The 23,088-nt window shown below is 38.2% G+C and overlaps 1 protein-coding gene across 5 annotated transcripts in view; it reads left to right on the top strand.

Annotated features, from left to right (window-relative positions):
- LOC131037815 (beta-hexosaminidase 1) overlaps window positions 1-23,088 on the top strand; it is a 144,028-nt gene that overhangs the window by 103,132 nt on the left and 17,808 nt on the right. For 4 of the 5 annotated variants that reach the window (XM_057970026.2, XM_057970025.2, XM_057970028.2 and 1 more), the window contains 3 exons: window positions 5,548-5,646; window positions 5,776-5,835; window positions 5,995-6,245. In XM_057970026.2, the coding sequence (XP_057826009.2) occupies window positions 5,548-5,646; window positions 5,776-5,835; window positions 5,995-6,245 (410 nt within the window). Of the gene's footprint in view, window positions 1-5,547; window positions 5,647-5,775; window positions 5,836-5,994; window positions 6,246-6,844; window positions 6,975-23,088 lie in introns of those variants that run through there. The other variant, XM_057970029.2, reaches the window with a different exon arrangement.

Raw genomic sequence — 23,088 nt, 5'->3', positions numbered from 1 at the left:
AGTTCGGGGAAGGAGTTTATTTGCGGCACTGGAAGTAGTCGAATAGACGGGAAAATGCAGCGACCTTTTATGAGGAAGAAGTTGGAATTAGAAGCTCCATTTGATACATCCATACCCGACATTTCCAGTGCCCACCATTCATAGCGAAGTTGCAATGAGCATAGACGGAGGCATATTACAAGTGATATCATATTCCTGATATTGAGCTAGGGGGGGACTTAGTCAATATGATTCCCGTAAGAAATATAATGGATATCAGAAATGGCCAACTCTTTATTCGATGACCATGAATGCCCCTCATGCTAATATATTTCGTTCAACAACCACAATGAAGGAGAAATGATCTAGGAAAAATGAGTGAACCAAACATAGGACATTGTTCTCTAGATAGAGGGAATTCTCGCCATCCATTTATATTAATGTTAATAAATCAAAGATGACAAAAAGGAGGATGCAATGTGTATAATAGGTGGTATTTTGAATCTGCCGAAGGTATAAATAACAGGCAGACTACTCGGATAAACATCGATCTCATCCTATGGAATGTCCTCTTCTCAATGATGTGCTTTTAGTGGTCCATTGGCCTATCTCAGGGACCCATAGGCTATGTGGAATGAAGAATTAGGGTTTCAAACGTTGGTGCAACATGAGCTTACTATTTTTAGTAAGTCAGGGGTTGACTATTTGGATGGTGCTATCTTACTGAGTTTTCCATCTTCCGTCACTGGGTGCGAAGATTATGTTTTTTGGAGCTATATTGCTTGACTTACTATTTTTAGTAAGTATCAGTTTAGGTGGTTCTATTTATAGTAGGGCAATTCAGAGATTCAGTTCAGTCCAGTGGATGGTTCGGCACTTCAGTCCTCAATTCATTTGGGTTTTGAGCAGTATTTGGCTTGCAGGATGATTTATTATTGATTAACACTGTATTCTAAGGTTAATATTTAATTATATTATTTTGGACGACTCTGGGAAATAGAAGTTTATTTTATTCAAGTGATTTTATCAATTTTTCCTAAGTCAATGGCATAAGGGAAATTAAATTATTTCATGAGCATCACTCTGTGTTTTGTTTGCAAGTTGTTGTCCTAGGCAAAGTTCAAACTTGCCTAAGGGAAGGGGATGCCATCCTTGTGGAGAAATATTTTATATTTTTCAAATGTGTTTGGGCGCCCTTGGGGGTGTAATGAAGTGGCATGTAATTTTGGTGTATTTGGGCGCATTTGCATTTGAATTTAGGGAGCAAAAAAGTTATAAATAAGAGCCTTGGGCTCTCATTTGGATCATCTAAAGAATTTGCATTGTTATGATGCCGGAATGGAGAGCAAAACTGAGCTTCGGAGTTGAGGCTTCCTAGCTAGCATAGTTTCGTACTTGCAATATAGTACCTAGCTGGTGGGTGTGATTGAGAGTTGATTTTGGTGTGAGAATTTTTAGTTTTAGAGTTTTGGTGAGTTTTCTATGTTGCTGGTTTGGAGTGGCTGAAGCGGATTTTTGTTCATAACTCTCTGCCTGAGTGTCCGTTTCTTCTAGGTAGAGGCTCGTCGGAGGCGTATTGGAGAGGTGATCATTCCTCTGGAAGGGTGTTGGATTTGGTGTTGATTGGATTTTTTGAGAGCATGTGGAAATTATCAGCTGGCCGTACCTTTCCTGGAGTGCCTCGGTTTGCGTGCCATGTGTGTGGTGATTTTGGTGCTGGTTTGAGCTCTTGGTTGGTTCACCTTGGTCATAGCAGTTGTTCGCTTGAGTTCGTCAGTTTTTTGGAGCTGATTCGGAAGAGTTGTGTGCATTGCTGTGTTGCTGGCCCATTTCTGGAGAGGCTGGTATTTTATATCAGACCTTGTTGTTTCATGTTTTAGCCTGAAATCAGTTTTAGTCTTTGATTGAATGTTTAAAGTACTTCATTGTAATCATCTTGTATCATTGGTTAGTAGTACTAACCTCTTATTGAACTTGAAGTGCTCATTGTAATCCCCACTGCATAAGTGGAAGAGGCTGGCTGGGCCGCCTTAGTGTTTGTAATTTCTTTGTACTTCTGTCCTCCCACTGAATAAGTGGTGGAGTGGTATTGTCCTCCCGCTGAAATATGCGGTTGAGTGATAGTTTTTATGCATAAGTCCTGTCGCTGCATAAGCAGTAGAGTAATTTGGTTTTGGTTATGCTTTTGTTCCCTTGGTTGGTTTACCGCCAAGTTCTTGATCTTTATCCCGCTGAAAAGTGGAAGGGGCTGGCTTGCCCCCCAGTATTGTACTTGCTTTATAATTTCCAGCAGATTAGTGAGCTAACGAACCCCTTATCACCGTATGCTCTCACCTTCCCACATTGGGCTCTTGGTGATTAGAAAGTGGAAGGGTTACTTTCAGCAGTATTGAGATTATATTTTCTAACCTTAACGGGTTATGGTGTTTGTTTGTAATCCTTATTGCATTAAAATTTAAAACAAATTTTTTTTTATCCGGGATATTACATCCTAGGACCAACAAAAAGATACAACTGACTGAATTCAATAATAGCAATGGTGGAAATAGAGACCATCACATGATTAGTGGTTTGTTAATAAACAATGATATTAAGTATTATGAGTAGCAGAGGTCAGGGGATAAAGAACGGGAATTCTCAGGCAGCGATTAAAGCTAGAGAAACATGTTGGAGAAGATTATTAGCATAAATCTATCAGAGGAAGCTATCAAGATAAGTTCCATCTTCCAAAACTATTATTAGCATTATGAGTTAAATATTATAGTAAAAATGTTTCCAGAATTAATGAAATTATATTTATAAATTTGCTATAATTCTCACTTTTAAGTCAGAATTGTTGTTTTTAGGACTAAATCAAGGAGAATCCCAAATGGGGACATTACAATTAGCTATTTTTCATATTTTTGATTCATCGGCCAAGGATGAAATTGTAACTTACTATGAGGTTTGAGTGTTAAAAATGAAATCATCTTACATCAAAGCGGGTTGAAATTGATGGCTGAATAACCATTACATTGGTTTTACTTGACCAACAAGGTCTATTAAGTGTGCCAGTTTGGAGCAGCACCATTTAATGACTGGGTTAACCATTGATCAATGCAACTTATGGAAAAAACAGATCAAGGCAGAAATAACATCTAAAATCTGTTGGCCAGGATCTCAAAATCCAATCCCTTGATTTATATCCAAAAGTGGGAAAGTTAGAGATGGGTAAAGTAGGTTGTAAGTGAAAAATAAATTGAATGAATGATTCAATAATCGGATAATCACTACTATATCCTCTTCCACCATGGTTCAGCCTATAGCTTCCAACTGATCACGGATGTCCTTGATCTTCGTAAGATGTGCCCTGGATAGATGACTTCTCATCCATCATGATAGAAAACAACATATTCTTCAGAAAGAAAGCTCGACTCTTGTTGCGTTTCATGAAGATCCTTCAAAAGATCTTAGATCTCTTTTGTTGTTTTACTTGAAGGCACCTATGGGAGTTGATCATCTGTGACAGAGAGTTTGATAAGCATGATAGCCTCTCAATTCTTCACATCATGTTTGTCTTGATCATCACATGCTGGTGTAGGACGAGATTCCTTGCCCAAAACAAGATGATCAAGGCAACGATACTCAAAGATGGTAAGCATACGTTGTTTCCAGGTGTTGTAGTTGCGGTCGTTGAACTTCTGACTGTGTTCCAACATGATGTTGGTTAATGATGCCATCACGGAAATCGAGGTTGATCGAGGTGAACTGAGTGAAAGCAAGAGATAGAAGAATTTGATTTTAAAAAAAATTAGAATAGAAGTAGCTGCTGAAAAAACTGAAACCATATAGGAGAATTTCGACACGGATTCCAAGCCGCGAATTTCGAGGTTTGGAAGAAACCCAGAAATTAAAATTTTCTGCAAACTTAAAATAGCATAAATGGTGCCCAGAAGACAGCGAAATTCCCGACGTCCACAAAATTAGTAGAAATTGCGAACTGTTTTTAAATTTCAAGGCAAATTCGCTGGCATAAAATTCGAGGCACCCAGAAAAATATGAGACCAACCCAGAAAAGCTCTTGAAAAACCCACCAAGAATTCTGACACGAATTCCAAGGAGTGAATTTCGAGGTTTGGAAGAAACCCAAAAATTAAAATTTTCTGCAAACTTAAAACAACATAAACGGTGCCTAGAAGACAGCAAAATTCCCGACGTCCACAGAATTAGTAGAAATTGCGAACTGTTTTTAAATTCCAAGGCAAATTCGCTGGCACAAAATTTGAGGTACATAAAACGAGGCACCCAAAAAAATATGAGACCAACCCAAAAAAGCTCTCGAAAAACCCACCAAGAATTTGAAAACATAATGCAGATCAGACAGTTCAAAAATCGAGACACAGAAAACGATGCACCCAGAAAAATCTAACGACGACCTAGGTTGAGGTCTAGAAAAACCCACCAAGAATTTGCAACCAGAATAAAATTTTGACTTGAACTGAAGGATCAAAACCCTAGTCGAAAATTGCAGAAACCCTAGGAAAATTTTCAACTTGCAAAAAAAAAAAAAAAATCCGCTCAGAAAGAGAAAAAGAACCTGCTCTTCTTAAAACAGTTTTAAAAAAATCTCTTCAATAAAAACTTCAAAAAATTTTAATAACAAAAACTTTCGAAATTTTTAATTTCCATGCTCTGATACCATGAAAAATAAATTGAATGAATGATTCAATAATTGGATAATTACATTGAACGATATACACACGTATATATAGAGGTTACAAGATGATGTTCTAGAATTAGAACATCACGTTAAAGTAAAAGACTAAAGAGCTAAACACTAAATTAAGTGTGAAAGCTAAATTAAGCTTAAAAGCTAATTACATAAAAAAAGAAAATGACCATTAACCAAAGAAGTAAAAATAGGTGACTAACATAGAATTAAATATTCTAATAGTAAGGCCATTTTTTTCTAATTGCAAGAAATCAAGAGGATTTTAGCTGCTATATGCCACAAGACAATTGGATGCAAGACAGAAACCTGAAATTTAAGAGTTTTAGCAATCATACAACCTGCTACACCACCACATTACAGTAATGAAGGATGCGGAACCTCTAGTCATATATACAAACCATTAGCTGAGATCACTGGAAACACAGTATGCCAAATCCCCTTAAGAAGTGAAGTAGGCTTCCAATTTTTCCCGTATCAAAATAGTTAGTTCTAGAGGAATCTCAATAAGTTGTACTTTCCCCAGCATTCCCCTGTATTACCTTGTTGAGACTATCATACACATATCAAGAAAACACTATTTACTCTTTCATTGTATGATGTTTTCTTAGCGACATCACTGTTTCCACCATTTCTTGGGATAATGATAAAAGGTTAAGGTATTTCCTTGTGAATACTTACCATAAGGCATTACTTTAGTGTCTCTTTATGCCAGATGTTGCTGGCTTACCTTAACTTCCAATAATTAATTCTAATAAAGCTTTGGTACATTGCAGACCCATGGTTTTGGTTCTCAGAATATGCTTCACTCTCAGAGTTTTTCTTTCTCCTTTCATAAAGACTGCTGATTTTCCCTGCAGGCTTGATGAACACAACATGACAGCACGAGATGCATATCAATATTTTGTTTTGCGAGCACAGAAATTGGCAATTAATCTAGGATGGACACCTGTCAACTGGTATTATTTTGCTACATTTTCTTTGTTTTCATACTTAGATTTTACCTTGAGATGTTTTGCAAGGTAAGATGCATTTTTTCATATAATTTGCCTCTTCACTATTCTTTATGCTTGTGTGAACCTTTTCAGGGAGGAAACATTTAATGCGTTTAGTGAAAAGCTTAATCCAAAGACTATTATTCATAACTGGTATATTCCCCATCTCTTTGCTGTGGATGCTTACCTATAGAAAATATATGTTTTTCATGAGAACTTTGCTTTTACCAAATTGTAACTGGATACATTGAACTAGCTAAATGAAGCTACATATTCTAGACATGTTTACAATACCTACTTTTTTGTTTTTAGGTTGGATTCAGGTGTTTGTCCACGTGCTGTTGGTAAAGGTTTCAAGTGCATTTTTAGCAATCAAGGTGTATGGTACCTTGACCATCTTGATGTGCCTTGGGAAAAGGTCTATTCAAGTGATCCTCTGGAAGGAATTGATGATTCATCCCAGCAAAAACTTGTAATTGGTGGGGAGGTTTGCATGTGGGGTGAAACTGCTGATGCTTCTGATGTTCAGCAAACAATTTGGCCTCGTGCTGCAGCTGCTGCAGGTATAAATGCTGTCTTGAAGTATTTTACTATATTATTAATTTTTGCATGGTTTGGCTTCTGACCTTTGCAATACATATGTTTGGACTGTTAAGAGCTCTAAAACTTCAAGACATAAATTATTGGGAAACCATGTCTTAATTATTTTGTTTATTTAATGTTAGTTATTCTTGTGAGCATTGAGCCTTAAATTCTTTATCTTCCCAGCTAATTGATAGAAGGTCATTTGCCTAGACAAATGTGTATGAACAATGATGAGTTCATTTGATCTTCTTGCAAATATTGTTGTTGGCATCAAATGTCTAGTAAATAATAGTTGAATGAATCTAAATTAATATGAATTCTTGAGCACCTACCTTATTTTAAATGTTAGTTTTAGTGATCAGAATTAAGTAAACTCAGAAATTAAATGAAATGCAAACACACACAACACAAGAGACACCAAAATACCCTGGGAAAACCTCCCTCTTGGAGGAAAAACCCAGCAACAAAAGATCCAGATCAATTCTTTATTATCAGCAGTTCTACATATACAAATCAGCTCCGATTAACTTATCTGATCTAGAACCTTTGTTTTTTTTTGGCAATCAATCAAGGGTAGATAATGATCAGCAACTTCACAAACTTCGCCCAATTCAAATCATGTATAATCAGAGACTTCACGATGCAATTCACAGGAGTAGAAGTGGCACGAATTCCAAGTGATGAGGTGCAGATTGATAAGGCAAATCGCTGCTAGTGAATGCACGGTTCGGATGACAAATTTGCCCAGAATTCGCTCAATTAGTTTGCTCAATTTCGCACAAGTCTTGATCGCATAAGGCAGAAGAATAATTCGCTGATTGAATGTGTATGTTAGAGGCATCAACGTGTCTTGTTTATATACAAGGCTTGTGCCTTGTATCTTCTCAAGTCGGCTATGTATTTTGCCACTTGAAATACATACAATTGAATTTAAGTTGCTTTATCGCCCAAATTGGACCTACTGTAAATGTTATTCAAATTTATGTTCAAATCTAAGTTGTAGATGTTCAGAAAAATTCTTCTATTATTTTGTTGACTGTTGCTTCTTATTTGCAGGTTGCTGTAGATTACATTACTTGATTTCGATGATCTGCAGCATTTCACAAGGCATGTACTTATATGTAGTGCCTACCGATCAAGGCATGCCTGACCGGGCATGTCTCTTGACATGCCCGATTAAGACATGTCTTGATTGGTTTCATAGGCACCGTTTCATTAAACCACTTTACCGAATTATCGGGCTAAGACACATGCAATATAATTATTGACAACCGATAACAAATCGGATCAAGTCAAATACCATTTAATAATATTAACAACCGATAATAAATCGGTATGGGATTAATACGATAACTATTGTTATCCGATCTGTTCTATTTCAATTATAGCATATGAAATCTGATCATAGCATGATCGATAATGATGTGCAAGTATCGAACTGTGTAATCTGATGTGAGATGCATATAAGTTTATTCATTCAATCATGAAGTCTACCATTAGTTTGTAGTTATATCGATAAGGTAGATGATTGAATGAGAGATAAATGAAGTCTCTCATTCAATCATTTATCTTACCGAAGCTACTTAGTTTTAACACTCCCTCTTAGCTAGGGAAGATAACTGGAGACCTATGTAAATATTGAAATAAGCATCACATTTCTCATAATAGAATGTATTACATGACCTTGTAATACAAAGGATCATATCACATATGCTTGTGACATGATGTATCACATAATAAGTGACACAGGAATATATCACATCATCTCGTGATATAGATATCACATAACACGTGATATCAGTATCACATAACATGCGATACCTTGGATATACAATATTGAGAATGTTGAATTCCCTTATATCCAGGTTATGGTATGTGCACTGACATTACGTCACATAATGTCTACCATAACATATCATGGCACATCCATGAGTCAGAATGATACCAAGTCAGCATGATATCAACATTACAAGATCGTCACCTTATAATGTTTAATACAAGTGTTCATTGTCTAAAAGATCGTCACCTTTTAGAAATGTACACAGGGGGTGGAGCCCATTAAGTCATAACACGACAAAAGAAGTTTACATTAAACCATTAAGTCATAACACGACAAAAGAAGTTTACATTAAACATCTCATATATTAGTACAGATTATAAAGCTAATTATAACTCAATCATACCAAGACCTTTCCTGAAATGTTCAACTTTCACTCTGGATAGAGGCTTGGTCAGTATGTCTATTGTCTGGTGTCCTGTACTGATATACTGCAACTGAATCACATTCCTATCCACCATATCTCTTACATAGTGATAAGGAATCTCTATGTGTTTGGATCTATCATGAAATACAGGGTTCACGGAGAGTTTTATACAACTCTGATTATCACAATGAATTATAGTAGGCTTCAGTGGTTCTCTGAGTAATCCTACAAGTAGTTTCCATAGCCATACAACTTCTTGTGCAGCCATGGAAGCTGCGATATATTCGGCCTCTGTAGAACTCTGAACTACTGAATATTGTTTCCTGCTAATCCAAGATATCATGGCTGAACCCAAGCTGAAGCAACACCCTGAGGTGCTTTTCTTGTCACTCACACTTCCAGCCCAATCTGAATTAGTGAACCTGTGAAGATCCAAACCAATATTCTCATACTTGAGTCCATAGTTAAGAGTGCCTTGAAGGTATCTCATGATATGTTTTACAACCATAAGATGAATCTCCTTAGGTTCACACATGAACTGACTCAAGGCACTTACTGGATAACAGATATCAGGTCTAGTATTGACCAGGTACATTAATGATCTAATCATGTGTCTGTAGAGAGTGGGATCTACCAATGGGGAATCTGTTGCTGCCTCCTTTAGTTTGTGAAGATTAGTTTCCATGGGAGAAGTCATGGGTCTGCAGTTCATCATACCAAATCTCTTCAATATGTCTAAGGTTTATTTTCCTTGATTAAGTATAATACTATTGGAGTTTTGCCAAACTTCCAATCCAAGAAAGTAATTTAGAAGGCCTAAATCCTTCATATCAAACTCTTTTTCAAGGTCTTTCTTACATAGACCAATAAGGTGATCTTCTCCTGTAATCAGAAGATCATCAACATATAAGTTCAATATCAGCATATCACCTTTGTCTTTCTTGAAGTAAAGATTCAGATCTGCATCATTCTTTGAGAATCCCAATCTCAGTTGATAGCTGTCAATTCTTTCATACCAGGCCCTGGGAGCCTATTTTAGACCATATAGAGCTTTCTTTAATCTGCACACGTGTCTCTGCATTGTGGATCTCAAACCCTTCTGGTTGTTCTAAGTAGACTTCCTCCTCAATTTTACCATTCAAGAAAGTAGTTTTCACATCCATCTAATGGACTTTCCAACCTTTGGCTGCTGCAATGGCCAGTACTATTCTGACAGAGGTGTATCTAGCAACTGGAGCAAATGTCTCATCATAGTCTATTCCTTCTTTCTGTGAGAATCCCCGGGCAAGAAATCTGGCTTTATGTTTCTCTATGCTACCATCTGCAGCATGTTTGATTTTGAATAACCACTTGGATGAGACAATGGATTTCCCTTTTGGCCTAGGAACAATTTCACACACATCATTGTTTAGGATGGATTTATATTCTTCCGACATGGCATCTTTCCAAACTTGAAGTTTAAGAGCTTCTGGTACACTAGAGGGTTCTGATTTGGAGAGGTCATTCATTAGGGCTACATAGCTAGTGAACCTTTGGGCCTCTTACTTTCTCTAAAAGTCCCTGAAGGAGCTGCAAAGTCCCTTGCATCTTCCATTGTTTTGTGAACCCATAGAGGTCTTTTCTTAGGAATTTCTTGGGGAGGAATTTGTACTTCATTTTCTTCTGAACACTCCCTCTGAATCTCAGGTGTGGTATCCTCTTCTATGTCTGAAGATGGATCATAGATTTCTGACTCAATAGAGTATTTAGCCCTTTTGAAGGCTATGTCCTCTTCAAATATTACATCTCTACTAAGTTCAATATTGCTATGTCCAGGCACAAATATTCTATAGGCTTTAGAGGTTTCACTATATCCAACAAAGATTCCTTTTCTTCTAGAGGGTTCTAGTTTTGTTCTTTTCTCTTTAGCTATATGAAAGTAGACAGGGCATCCAAATATCCTAAAGTGAGTGATATTGGGTTTTATCCCTGTGAAAACTTCTTCAGGAGTTTTATCTTCAATGTGGGAGTGAGGACATCTATTTTGTATGTATACAGCAGTGTTGGAGGCTTCTGCCCAAAGATGAGTTTCTAAGTTTTGATCAAGAAGCATGGCTTTGGCTGCTTCTACAACGGTTCTATTTTTCCTCTCAGCAACCCCATTTTGTTGGGGGTTGTAAGGGACAGTGAACTCCCTCTTAATCCCAGCTTCTTTACAAAATTCCCTAAAAATGTCTGAGGTATATTCCCTCCCATTATCAGGCCTTAGGATTTTTATTTTCTTTCCGAAAGAGTTTTCAGAGAGAGATTTGAATTCCTTAAATCTCTTGAGGATCTCTTTAGATTCTTTACGTTCAAGAAAGTAGATCCAGGTCTTCCTGGAGAAGTCATCAATGAATATTACATAGTAAAGGAACCCTCCTAATGATGGTACAAACATTGGCCCACATAGGTCAAAGTGAACTAGTTCTAAAACATTGCTTGTTTTCATAGAACTATTCTGAAAGGAACTCTTAGTATTTTTGCCTAGGGCACAACCCTTACATCTACCAGAATGGTATTGTTTTAACTTAGGTAAACCAATTACTAATTTTTCTATTGAACATAACGCACGAAAGTTTAAATGACCTAATCTTCTATGCCAAATTTCATTAGAATGTGCAATCTCATGAAGTAGGGCTAGGTTAGATTCAGTACATACCTCGTACAAATAGCCTTTTCTATGTCCTAGGGTTATAGCCTTCTTGATGGAAGAATTTTGTGGCCATACCAGAACTTTACCATTCATGAAGGTTATTCTGTACCCATCATCTTCAAGTGTAGATATGGAGTTTAAGTTCCTCTTGATGCTAGGAATGAATAGGACTCCGGTGAGTTGGAGAGACATGCCTGTCTTCAGCTTAATGGTGTAGGTACCGACGCCTTTCACTGGATGTGCAGAGTCATCACCAATGGTTACTTCATCAATTTCTTCTAACATGGAATGCAATAATTCTCTATACCCAGTGATGTGTCTTGAAGACCCACTGTCAATGATCCAGGTGTTAGATTTATTGGATACTTGGCTAGAGAGGGTAGAGTAGAATACATGCTTCTCGAAGCCATATTCTTCCCTTTTAACTTTTGCAAATGTAGCTTGTTGTTTGATTCTATCCGGGCATCTTGCTGCATAGTGTCCATATTGATCACACCTAAAGCACTGAATGTGAGAGTTGTCTTCTTAGATGACCTTTTCTCATGTCGTTTCTTTCTCTTCTTGAAATGTTTCTTCTTGCTTTTCTTGTTGGAGTTAGTATTTAGAACATGGAGATCTTCATCTATGTTCTTTTGCTTGATCCCCTTCTTATTTAACCTTGACTCCTCTTGAAGACAATCTGCTCTTAGCCTATCAAATTTCGGATATTTAGCCCTTGCACTAATGCCTTGGACGGATGTTTCCCATGTACTAGGCAACCCATCTAGAGCAATGAGCGTTAGCTCTTTGCTTTGGATCTCATATCCAAGCGTTGCCAGTTCATCCCTTAGGGCTAATATTCGCATAAAGTATGCATTGATTGACTCTCCTTTGTTCATACTTATATGATTTATTTCCCTTTTTAGAGTCAGGTTTCTCCTTGCGTTGTTTATCTCGAATGCACTTTCGAGTGCTTTAAACATATGGTAGGCAGTCTCATGCTTTGTTATTATTGGCATAATGTGATTTCTCACTCCTTCGACTATGATCTTCATAGCTTTTTCATTTCCCTCAATCCATGTTGATTTGTCAGGTGCATTCTCTGGTTCTTTAGATTCAGTTCTTACAAATGATTCAACTTTATTCTCTTTTAGAATCATTTTAATTCTGAATTTCCATGCTGAGAAATTATCGCCTCCTTCAAGTCTATCCTCAAATCTGATAGCATTAGCCATAGAAAATGTGATGTTTATATCTTCGATTTGAACTTCTCAAATTGAATGCCTTAGGTTCGATCAACATGGCTTTGATACCATGTAAATGTTATTCAAATTTATGTTCAAATCTAAGTTGTAGATGTTCAGAAAAATTCTTTTATTATTTTGTTGACTATTGCTTCTTATTTGCAGGTTGCTGTAGATTACATTAATTGATTTCGATGATCTGCAACATTTTACAAGGCATATACTTATATGTAGTGCCTACCGATCAAGGCATGCCTTGACCGGGCGTGTCTCTTGACATGCCCGATCAAGACATGTCTTTATCGGTTTCATAGGCACCGTTTCATTAAACCGCTTTACCAATAATTATCGGGCTAAGACACATGCAATATAATTATTGACAACCGATAACAAATCGGATCAAGTCAAATACCATTTAATAATATTAACAACCGATAATAAATCGGTATGGGATTAATACGATAACTATAGCTATCTGATCTATTCTATTTCAATTAGAGCATATGAAATCTTATCTAGCATGATCGATAATGATGTGCAAGTATCGAATTGTGTAATCTGATGTGAGTTGCATATAAGTTTATTCATTCAATCATGAAGTCTACCATTAGTTTGTAGTTATATCGATAAGGTAGATGATTGAATGAGAGATAAATGAAGTCTCTCATTCAATCATTTATCTTGTTGAAGCTACTTAGTTTCAACACCTACCCCTTTTACAAGTTACAATATATTTGGGCCCAACCCAATTTCATAATTGATTGCACAAGTTATCAAAATTAATTTAAATTTTAATTGCCAAAGGCAACATTAAAATTTAACCAAGTAGAATCCGATTCTAGCTACATAATTTCAACACTCCTCTTAGCTAGGGAGGATAACCAAGTCATATTGTGATAACAAAACATCATGGACCTTTCCATGATATCCATCTTGCATTGCCCGCAAAGGATGGATCCACCTTGCATTGTCTGCAGAGGGTGGAGGAGGTCTTTCACCTCAACCTTCTCCTCGAGAAGGATTCAATGTCACCTTGCATTGCCCGCAGAGGGTGGAAGATGCAACTTAGTGCATCACTGAGACTGAGACTCCCTCTCAGCCAAGGCTATGTTCTCAACAACTCGAAGTCTCTCTTTGAAGTACTCAAACTTCACTCGAGCAAGAGGCTTGGTGAGAACATCTGCAATTTGTTCATCAGTGTTGACATATTTAAGCTGAATGACACCTCTCTACCATATCACGAACATAGTGATAATGAGTTTTGACATGTCATGAAACACAGGATTAACAGACATCTTAATACAACTCTGATTGTCACAATGAATGATTGTGGGTTCCCAAGGTTGTCCAAACAACCCAGCAAGGAGCTTGGAAAGCCATACTGCTTCTTCTGATGCCACACTTGATGCAATGTACTCAGCTTTTGCAGTACTCAAAGCAATTGAGGACTGCTTCCTCCTGGCCCAGGAGATCATGGCAGAACCCAAACTGAAGCAAATCCCTGAAGTGCTCTTCCTATCAGTTACACTTCCTGCTGTTGGTTGAAAATTTTGTACACTTGGGGAAATTTACAAAATTGTGGTTTCAACCACAGTGTGAGTAAAACTCTCCTAATTAAGGGAAGACTCCCCCTATCTAACTATAACTTTAAAATAAAATGGGGTGTGACAACAGTCTTTCTTCTTCTTTCAAGAAAGACAATTTCCTTTTCTCTTCAAAGAAAAGTGATAGCGATTTGATATAATACAGTAGTAACAACTTTCAAAATGAAATGAGAGAAAGGAAATGAAGTTTCCTGAAAGCTCAAAGACTTCCGTCACTTTCTTCGGGACGGGACAGCAATATCAAGCTCAAAGTCTTGATTATGTGAAGTCCTATCTACCCTTTTCTATACTAATTTTATTAAGAACAAATTATAACAGCACAAAGACTGAAATATCTTATTCTTTCTACATAAAACAATGGGAAGTAGTATAAGCTCAAAGACTCATAGCTATTTCTCACAAAATCTGCTCCTAAATTCTCTTAAGAATAAGTGCAAGCACAAAGACTTACAGCTCCTCTCAAAAGAATACTTATTCTAAATAAATTAATCTCCAATACTTGCAGCTCAAAGACTACAAATCAAATTCGATTAAGTTCTCAAAGAAACACTTGCAAGAAAGGTAATATGGAACACAAACTCAAGAATGTAGCACAAAGACTCAAAGCTTGAGCAATTTTCTTTTATTCCTTTTAATTCTTCAATTTACACATAAAAGCTCAAAGACTTCTTTGCTGCAAATTTGACAGAGTTTTTGCTTGCTTTTCTGAAAGATAAAGATTACAATAGACCCCTCAAGTATTTATAGAAGAGGAGCCTTGAGAAAAAGGTGGGAGGATCCTAACTAACTTGAGAGATTCTTTCAACCACCAAGACTTATTCAATAACTAACTAAGGCATATTCCAACTATAGTCCTAACTGAACTCAACTTGTAGTTGCCTTACATGTAATTACAAAAGTGCAAGTAAAGACTTAACTTGCAATTTACAAAAGGCTTGTCAAAAGAAAAACTACAACTAAAAGATTACTAATCTGGAAAAAATACAACTAAGTGTTGAAAAACACTAAAGCTGCAGTATGTGAAGACATGAATCCTTAGAACTTCTTGATGATCATTCGTAGCTCAGCGGGATTCGGTACGTGGGTGTTCTTGGCAACAACCATGGTCTTCACAATGGTATCATGGCATCGAAGAAGCATAGAGTCGTTCTTCTCCAAGATGAATTGAATTTCGTGCAAAAAGGTTTGATGTTTCATTAGAGCATGAATTGAAGCAGCTGAGAATTGTTCGCTTCTCCATTCATCATGAATCCTCATCTGTAGATCTGCAAGAACTTCTTCTTCTGGTATCAGCTCTCCATTCTGACTCATTATGTTGCAAGAAGCCTTCTCACAATGGGAAACAATACCTTGAAATACTTCACCCCGCAATCTCATTGCATCATCAATCTCCTTAATGAGGGATTGAGAACAAGGGCTTTATTCTCTAGAAGTTCTTCAAATTCCAAGTACATGACCCTGGAAGAAATAATGGCATGCTCCTGAAGAACACTCAACTGTTGTTGGGGCATGGTGCGCCAGATTGTCAAACTATCTTCAATCCTTTCCAGATTCTATCTGAAAGTATCGGAGGTATGATTCAATTTCTCTTCAATGGCCTCCAACTTAGACATCATTTGGAAAATGTCTTTCAGCACTTGTGCACATAGATCATGAAGTTGATCCAACCAAGAATCCAATGCTTGTACTTTCTGGGCAGCTCTCTCAACCCCACGAATCGGTTTTTGGGAACCGGAAGAACTTGTAGGATTACTCCCTTCACCAGCAGGTTTTGTAATTTTATGAATAGCTGCAACAAGTTGCCGGTTCTCCTCTTCTAGCTTGTCTTTCTTTGTTAGAAGTTCGTCATACCGCTGCACTAGTGAGGCTACAGATTGCTGGGCATCGTGTTTGACCACTTCATGCGTTTGTTTGCCCAATTCTATCCTTGTAACCCTGTAATCAGCAACTTGCATTTCCTCACGTGGCTTATCTGCAAGGGGCTCAACAATTTCTGCCACTTTCATCTTATTGCTATCAACAGTCACTCTTGAGATTGTCTTGGCCTTTTTAGCATCCTTGGGCCTAGACTTTTTGAGTTGTTGATAATCAAAGACATCAGGAGAGATTTCTTGCTTCTTCCTCTTTGGGGTAAAAGAACTAAGGCATGGAGGTAAAATGACTAGTTCTCCTCTAGTAGCTACCGAAGACGAAGGAGAAGCAGTTTCTATTTGAACAGTCGTGGTCACCCTAGGAAGAGTATCTATTTGGATGGCAACCATGGTTTGCTCGGTAACCAAAGGGCATAAAGATTGCCTCATAAATTCTTCAAAGCCAGAAGTAGAGGTATCAATCTCTGACAAATGGATACATGCAGGAGTATCCTTGGAGATTTCCAACAAACTCTCTTGTTGATGATCAAGAGGTGGCTCAACTGCTGAAATAGGAACGACATTCTGAGCAGATAGAAAATCTCATGAGGTTACTCCAAAGTCAGTGACTTAGTAGCATCGTCGGATTGTTGTCCTTCCTCCGAATTATCAGGATTAATCACATGAATGTGAATCTGGGATTTTTCTTTTCCATGAACTGTCGCCTCCTCAGGAGGAAGCACTATTGCCCGACTAACCCGCAATTTGATCCTAGTGCCTAAAGCTGATGCACCTTCCTTGTTGTCAACCTGAATATCAGACTTACGTCCAAGAGGCCCTATAGAGTCATCTTCTTTCCCAACCTTGATCTTGATGAGTCTAACACCATTTCCTTTGAGCCAAGTGTTGGTGCTAGCCAAGATAGGCTGAAATCTTTCAAGAATGGACGCGCATTATTTATGCGACCATTGGATTAAAGGAAGTGGAGCTATGGATATCGCTTTCAGGGACTTAATTGGAAAATGCATTGTTATATATATGGATGACATCACAGTTTTCTCCAGGCAAAGAGAAGATCATGTGGACGACTTAAGAAGAGTCTTCCAAAGGTGCAGAAGATACGGTGTCTCTCTCAATCCAAAGAAATGTCTATTTGGAGTAACAGAAGGAAAACTTTTAGGACATGTTATTTCAGAAAGAGCAATCTCCATCGATCCTGAAAGAGTAAAGGCCATATCCACTATTAATTTGCCGGCTAGCAAGAAGGAACTCAAATCATTTTTCGGCAAGATTAACTTCGTCAGAAAATTCATTACCGGATTTGCCGAGATAGTCAGACCCCTGAACGAGATGTTGAAGAAAGACGCAAAGATTGAATGGTCTCCACAAGCCAAAAGGGCATTCGAGGAGATAAAGACGGCAATTACAGAAGCACCAGTATTGATCAGTCCAGATTATCTCAAGCCCTTCTATCTATATTCCTTCGCTTCTGACTACACTTGTGCCGCTATTCTTACCCAGAGAAGTGAGGAAAAGGATGAAAATCCAATTGCATTCATGAGTACCCCGCTGAAAGATGCAGAACTCAGATATCCCAACATTGAAAAACAAGCATACGCACTGGTAAAGGCAGTTAAGAAATTCAGACATTACCTCCTGAGGGCCAAAATTTATGCAATAGTGCCTGATGCAGCAGTCAAGACTCTTCTCATGCAAAATGAACTAGGAGAAAGAAGAGGCAAGTGGGTCGCCATTATTCAAGAATTTGATATTGAAATCCAGCCCATGAAACTTGTTCGAGGACAAGCTTTGGCGCAGACATTGGCAATTGATGGACCAGGATTAGTTCAGCAAGTTTATGAATTAGAGGACGTCACACCTGATGAATGGTACAAAGATATTGTGACATACTTAATCACAGATGTCCTGCTCGCATGACGCCCACACAGAAGAGAGCACTAAGAATGAAGTGTCAACATTACATGCTTCAAGGATCTGTTTTATATCGCAGAAATCATGAAGGAGTATATTTGAGGTGTGTTGGCAAAGATGAGGCTAAACAGATAATTGAACATTTCCATTCCAAGTTTGGGACCGGACATGGAGCCAACCTCGCTACAGCTCATCAGATCCTAAGGGCAGGATATTACTGGCCTACACTTTTCAAAGATACATTTAATCATATCAGGACTTGCCACACATGCCAAGTCGCAGCTTTTAGAGAAAGGAATCCTGCCATGCCACTGAATCCAGTGATTGAAGCCAGACCATTTGCCAAATGGGGAATGGATTTTATTGGTGTCATCAACCCCGCATCCTCGGCACAACATAAGTATATCATCACAGCTACTGATTATTGTACCAGATGGTCAGAAGCACAAGCACTCAAAGTTTGCACCACTGAAGTTGTAATCAAATTCTTGGAAGAAAACATAATCACGAGGTTTGGATGTCCTTATGCGTTGGTTTGCGACAATGGATCGGCATTCACATCATTGAGATTCTCGAATTGGGCTTTTGAATATGGAATAGCCCTCAAATTTTCATCAAACTATTATCCTCAAGGTAATGGGTTAGCTGAGTCAACCAACAAGAACTTACTCAGCGTTATCAAGAAATTGCTAGAAAGAAGTCCGAGAGAATGGCATACCCAATTGAGATTCGCCTTATGGGCAGACCGAATCAGGACTAAGAACGCATTAGGCATTTCACCTTATTTTCTGGTTTATGGCCAAGATCCCGTCTTCCCCATGCAACTCAGGATCCCAACTTTGAGATTTATTCAGGAGTACATGGAAGACACTGATGCTGTTCAAGCCCGATTGACGCAGTTAATGAATCTGGAAGAAAAGAGAGATCAAGCATTAGAAAATTTTGCAAAACATCAAGGAGTGGTGAAAAGATGGTTCGATCGACAAGCTAGAGTCAAAGCATTCCGGATCTCAGATCTCGTCCTATATTGGGACAAGGCACATGAGAAAAGAGGAGAACATGACAAGTTTGATAAGCTCTGGAAAGGCCCTTATCAAATTTCAGAGATATTGGGGGAAAATGCATTTAGGTTGAAGACTTTAACAGGAGAAGACATCCCATTGCCTGTCAATGGGAGGTATCTTAAACATTATTTCCAGTCCTAAGATGCCTAAGGCCTTCCCTTGTACAGAGTTAGTTTAGTTTGCTTTCGTTGTTTTCGTTTGTTTGCTTTTCTTTTCGCTTTGGTTTGCCTTTCGCTTTGTTTTTCGTTTTTTTTAGTTTAGGTGTTTTGTTTTAGGTTAGTTGTTTTGTCCTGATGGGTATCCATTTGATATTGGGTGATTTTGTCATGTAACGCTCTGACTTCCCGCTAGGTTGTTGGTTGCATTTGGAAAATCATGAGGTCTTTTGGAATTACAAAGGGAGTTTCTTTTAATAAAGCTTTGAGTCAGGACATATTTGCATTGAAGCAAGATTAGCTTATTGAACTCACGTATTTTTGTCCTCCAGTTATTATATCTTTTCACACTTATAATCTCCGAGTCGTTATGGTTTCCAGGTGAAGCTGTGATCAGTGAAAAATCTAAAGTCTGACTTCAGCGCCACCGCAATCCTCAAACCCTAGTGAGCTTCACTGCTCACGAGCCAAAGAATTGACAAGAACTGAAAAGCAGTATCAAAAGAAAAAATGAGAAAATGAAGAGAAAAATCAAAAGAAAAGAAGATGAGCTAAAAGGAAATATCAAATTGGCTAAAAGGGAATTTACAAGTAACTCCATCGGGGCTATAGACGCCTGGCTGGCAATGGAGCAATGTTCGTGAGCTTGCGGCGATAACCTCGCCGGGACTATGGACGTCTGGCTGGCAGCGAGGCTCTATCCAAGATGCTTTTGGAGTCTAGACAAACTACGTAGCTTGTCACAGGGGAGCCTGAAGATCATGATTGTCTTGTTGAGGGGAATTAACGCATTTGCACACACATGGGTAACTGTGGACTTGATACTTTGTTTCAATATGATGGTCTCTTCTTGTAAGTGTTTCTTAACTCCTGGTTTTGTTGAGGGAGGTTTTCTGAGTTTTCTTCTAGAAAGATTGATTCCCAAATGTTTTTCAACATTTCTCAGTGGTGTCGCCAGATGTTGTGACCATTTCACACATCGCCCCATTAAAATGGGGACCCCCTCTTTTTGCTCGTTTTTGCTCGCCTTTCTCTCTGCTTTTTAGGATTTTGGTTTAGTATGCCAGTTGTCTGGATTAGGGTCAAGCCTTAGGGTTTCTGTTACTGTGTTTTCAGGCCAGAGTCCAGTCCAATTTTGAATTTTTGAGCTTCCTCTCGTAGGATGCAATTTTGAATAAAGTGAATTCGCTAGAGGCTAAGTGAGTTGGTCTAGTTTCAGTCGGAATTTTGAATGCAGAGTCCAAATTTGTCTAAGTGTGAATGATGAGATTTTGGATTTTTGTCCGATTGAGTAATTTTGACCAAATTTTGAAAATTTTGATAATTGATCCCGGGCATTGGAAATGACTTGTTTTCACCTTGTGAAGTGATTAAAATCCCAAAATCTTGATATTTTGGCCTGTGGAAGCAAAATCGCTCCTGTCCCTCAGTGAAGGACCGGAGCTTGTTTCTCAAAATTTTACTGTCTCTGCAGGATCAAGATGAATTTCGGATTGGAAATGATAAAGGGAGGCATGTTCTTTCCGTTGAATATAATTTGAAGAATTTTACAAACACGGAAATGTGCCAGGAGCAAAAATCGCTCGTGTCCCTCAGTGAAGGACCGGAGCTCAAAATCAAACATTGCCTTGTCCTTGCTGGATTTGAACAATTTGACGATTTGAGGAGATCAAAGGAGATATGTTTCATCAGTTGAATATAATTTGGAAGTGCCTTCGTGAAGAAGATTGGACCTAGAAGCTAAATCGCTCCTGTCCCTCAGCCAGGGACCAGGGCGAAATTCAGTGGTAGCTCCCGTCCCTCTCCCAGGGACCAGAGCGAAATTCCTCATAAGGCAAAATTTGAGCAAAGATCAAGTGAACATTAAGTTTGAGGCAAGTAAAGGTGGCGTAACGAACTCGTTGAAGACAAATTGAAGATTACAAGATACCAAAGTGAGGCCCAAATTGGCCTAGGCGCTCCTGTCCCTCAGTTAGGGACCAGAGCGATTTCTCCCTTAGGCCAATTTCTCACCAAGTTAGAACGAACTCCAGGCCAAGGATGAATGAAAGGGGGCACAACGAGTCCATTGAAGATAAATTTGGAAGTTGGCAAAGTGTAATTGAGCTTGCAAATGAAAATTCGCTCCTGTCCCTCAGCCAGGGACCAGGGCGAAATGTTAGTTATCTTGCCTTCCACTCAAGTTTAAATCACTCCAAGTCAGGATACAGGGTGGCAAGGACGTTTTGAGGTGTCTCGACGAAGAACGAAGTTGCAAGGACCACCAAAGATGAAGGATTTACACTAAAATACCCAAATTCACTCCTGTCCCTCTCCAAGGGACCAGAGCGAAATGTTCGAATGTGTCCAAATTTATGTTAATTAAGCACATTTCAAGTGTTTGAAAGGAAGTAAGGAACATCATTTTGCGCCTTGAAGACAATTGCAAGTCAATATGAAGATTTTGCACTAAATGCCCTAGTTCGCTCCTGTCCCTCAGTCAGGGACCAGAGCGAAATTTCTATGGAGGCTTAAGTTTTGGATGTTGATCACGTTTCGAGTGCCCAATAAGGATCAAAGGACCTCATTCTACGTTGTGAAGGTGATTGCAAATTGATGGAAACAAAGATGAGCCCAGAATACTAAAGTTCGCTCCTGCCCTTCAGGCAAGGACCAGGGCGATATTCACTATACTAGCCATTTCCTTCAAAAATCACGCTAAGTAAAGGACGTACAAGGTTGCACAAAGTCTAAGGTGTCTTAAGAGGATGATATGCGAGGGAGTTGAACGTCAAAAAGTGAGCAACTAGAACAAGGAGACAAAATCGCTCCTGTCCTTAAGTCAGGGACCAGGGCGATTTTCATTAAATCACTCATTATCCTTCAAAAATCATGTCAAAGCAAGATTATATAAAGTTGAAAGCGTCATTTGGAAGGCGATGAACAAGAAGCAAAGGTTACAAGATAGCAAATTTAGGCTAGAACACAAGGTTCGCTCCTGTCCCTCACCAAGGGACCAGGGCGAAAACCATTTAAGCATCAAAATGCCTTGTTAAGGACGAATAAGGTAAACTTGGAACGAAGGGATAACGTCATTGCTTGCCACATGATGAAGATTGGTGATCGAAGAAACAAAGATCAAGGAGAAAATACAAGGTTCGCTCCTGTCCCTCACCAAGGACCAGGGCGATATCAACCTCAGGAGGCATTCATCCACAAAATCAAGTCGATCAAGCTCGAGATTCCTAGCAAAAAAATGCCAGTTTCAACGTGGAGATGGTGATTTTAAACGTTGAAGGCGAGAATCCAGGCTAAAATGATAATTCGCTCCTGTCCCTCAGTCAGGGACCGGAGCGATATGGTTTGTATCTTTTCACCTCTCTAAATTTTGGCGCTAAAACATTTTTTTGGATTTTATTAAATGCTAAAGATCAATAAAATTTGAAATATCCAATCAAGTTAGCATTTAAAAAATAGCGCAAAACATTTATTAATTAATTTTGCCTATTAAAAAATCGAAAAAAAATTAATTATAAAGGCATTAAATTAATTAATTATTAATAAAAGTGGGGCGCTTGGGGTTTATTTGTTTTATTTTACAAAAGTCGGCCTTTAAATTTATTTTAAATTTGTTTTAAATTACCAAGTCGGCCTAAAGGTAATGGGGGGTTAAGCGCCTATAAAAGAAGGTGAAAATTTTCATTTTTAATCATCATTTTAAACCTTCATTTACATGCGATTTGGAGTAGACAAAGGAAGTGGTGCGAACATCATCCAAAGGAGTGCGAGTTTGAGTTGAGTGAACTTGCCAAAGACTGCGTCAAAGACCCCCCAAAGGTGGCGAATTGCTAAGGAGGACATTCACTAAAGGAAGATCACGTGGAAAGGTTTCAAATTCTAAATTTTGCCTAGGCAAATTTCCTTGTTTTGCATTTTAGAGTTAAACTCTCAAGGTATGGCGAAATCTTCTCTTGTTTTGTTTTGAATTTTGATCGTCATTGCCTTAAATTTTGAATTTTGAAATTTTGAATTTCAGTGGCTCAATCGTTTTTTAGGAAATGATAACTCAAGGACTTATCATGAAGTTTCCTAAAATTAATCTAATCTATGTTATACATTGCAAAATCTAGTTTCTT

The sequence above is a fragment of the Cryptomeria japonica genome, chromosome 1 (assembly GCF_030272615.1).
Source record: "Cryptomeria japonica chromosome 1, Sugi_1.0, whole genome shotgun sequence".
NCBI classification, from domain to species: domain Eukaryota; kingdom Viridiplantae; phylum Streptophyta; class Pinopsida; order Cupressales; family Cupressaceae; genus Cryptomeria; species Cryptomeria japonica.
The sequence above is the reverse complement of the archived record's forward strand: the minus strand, read 5'-3'. Positions and strand labels throughout refer to the sequence as shown.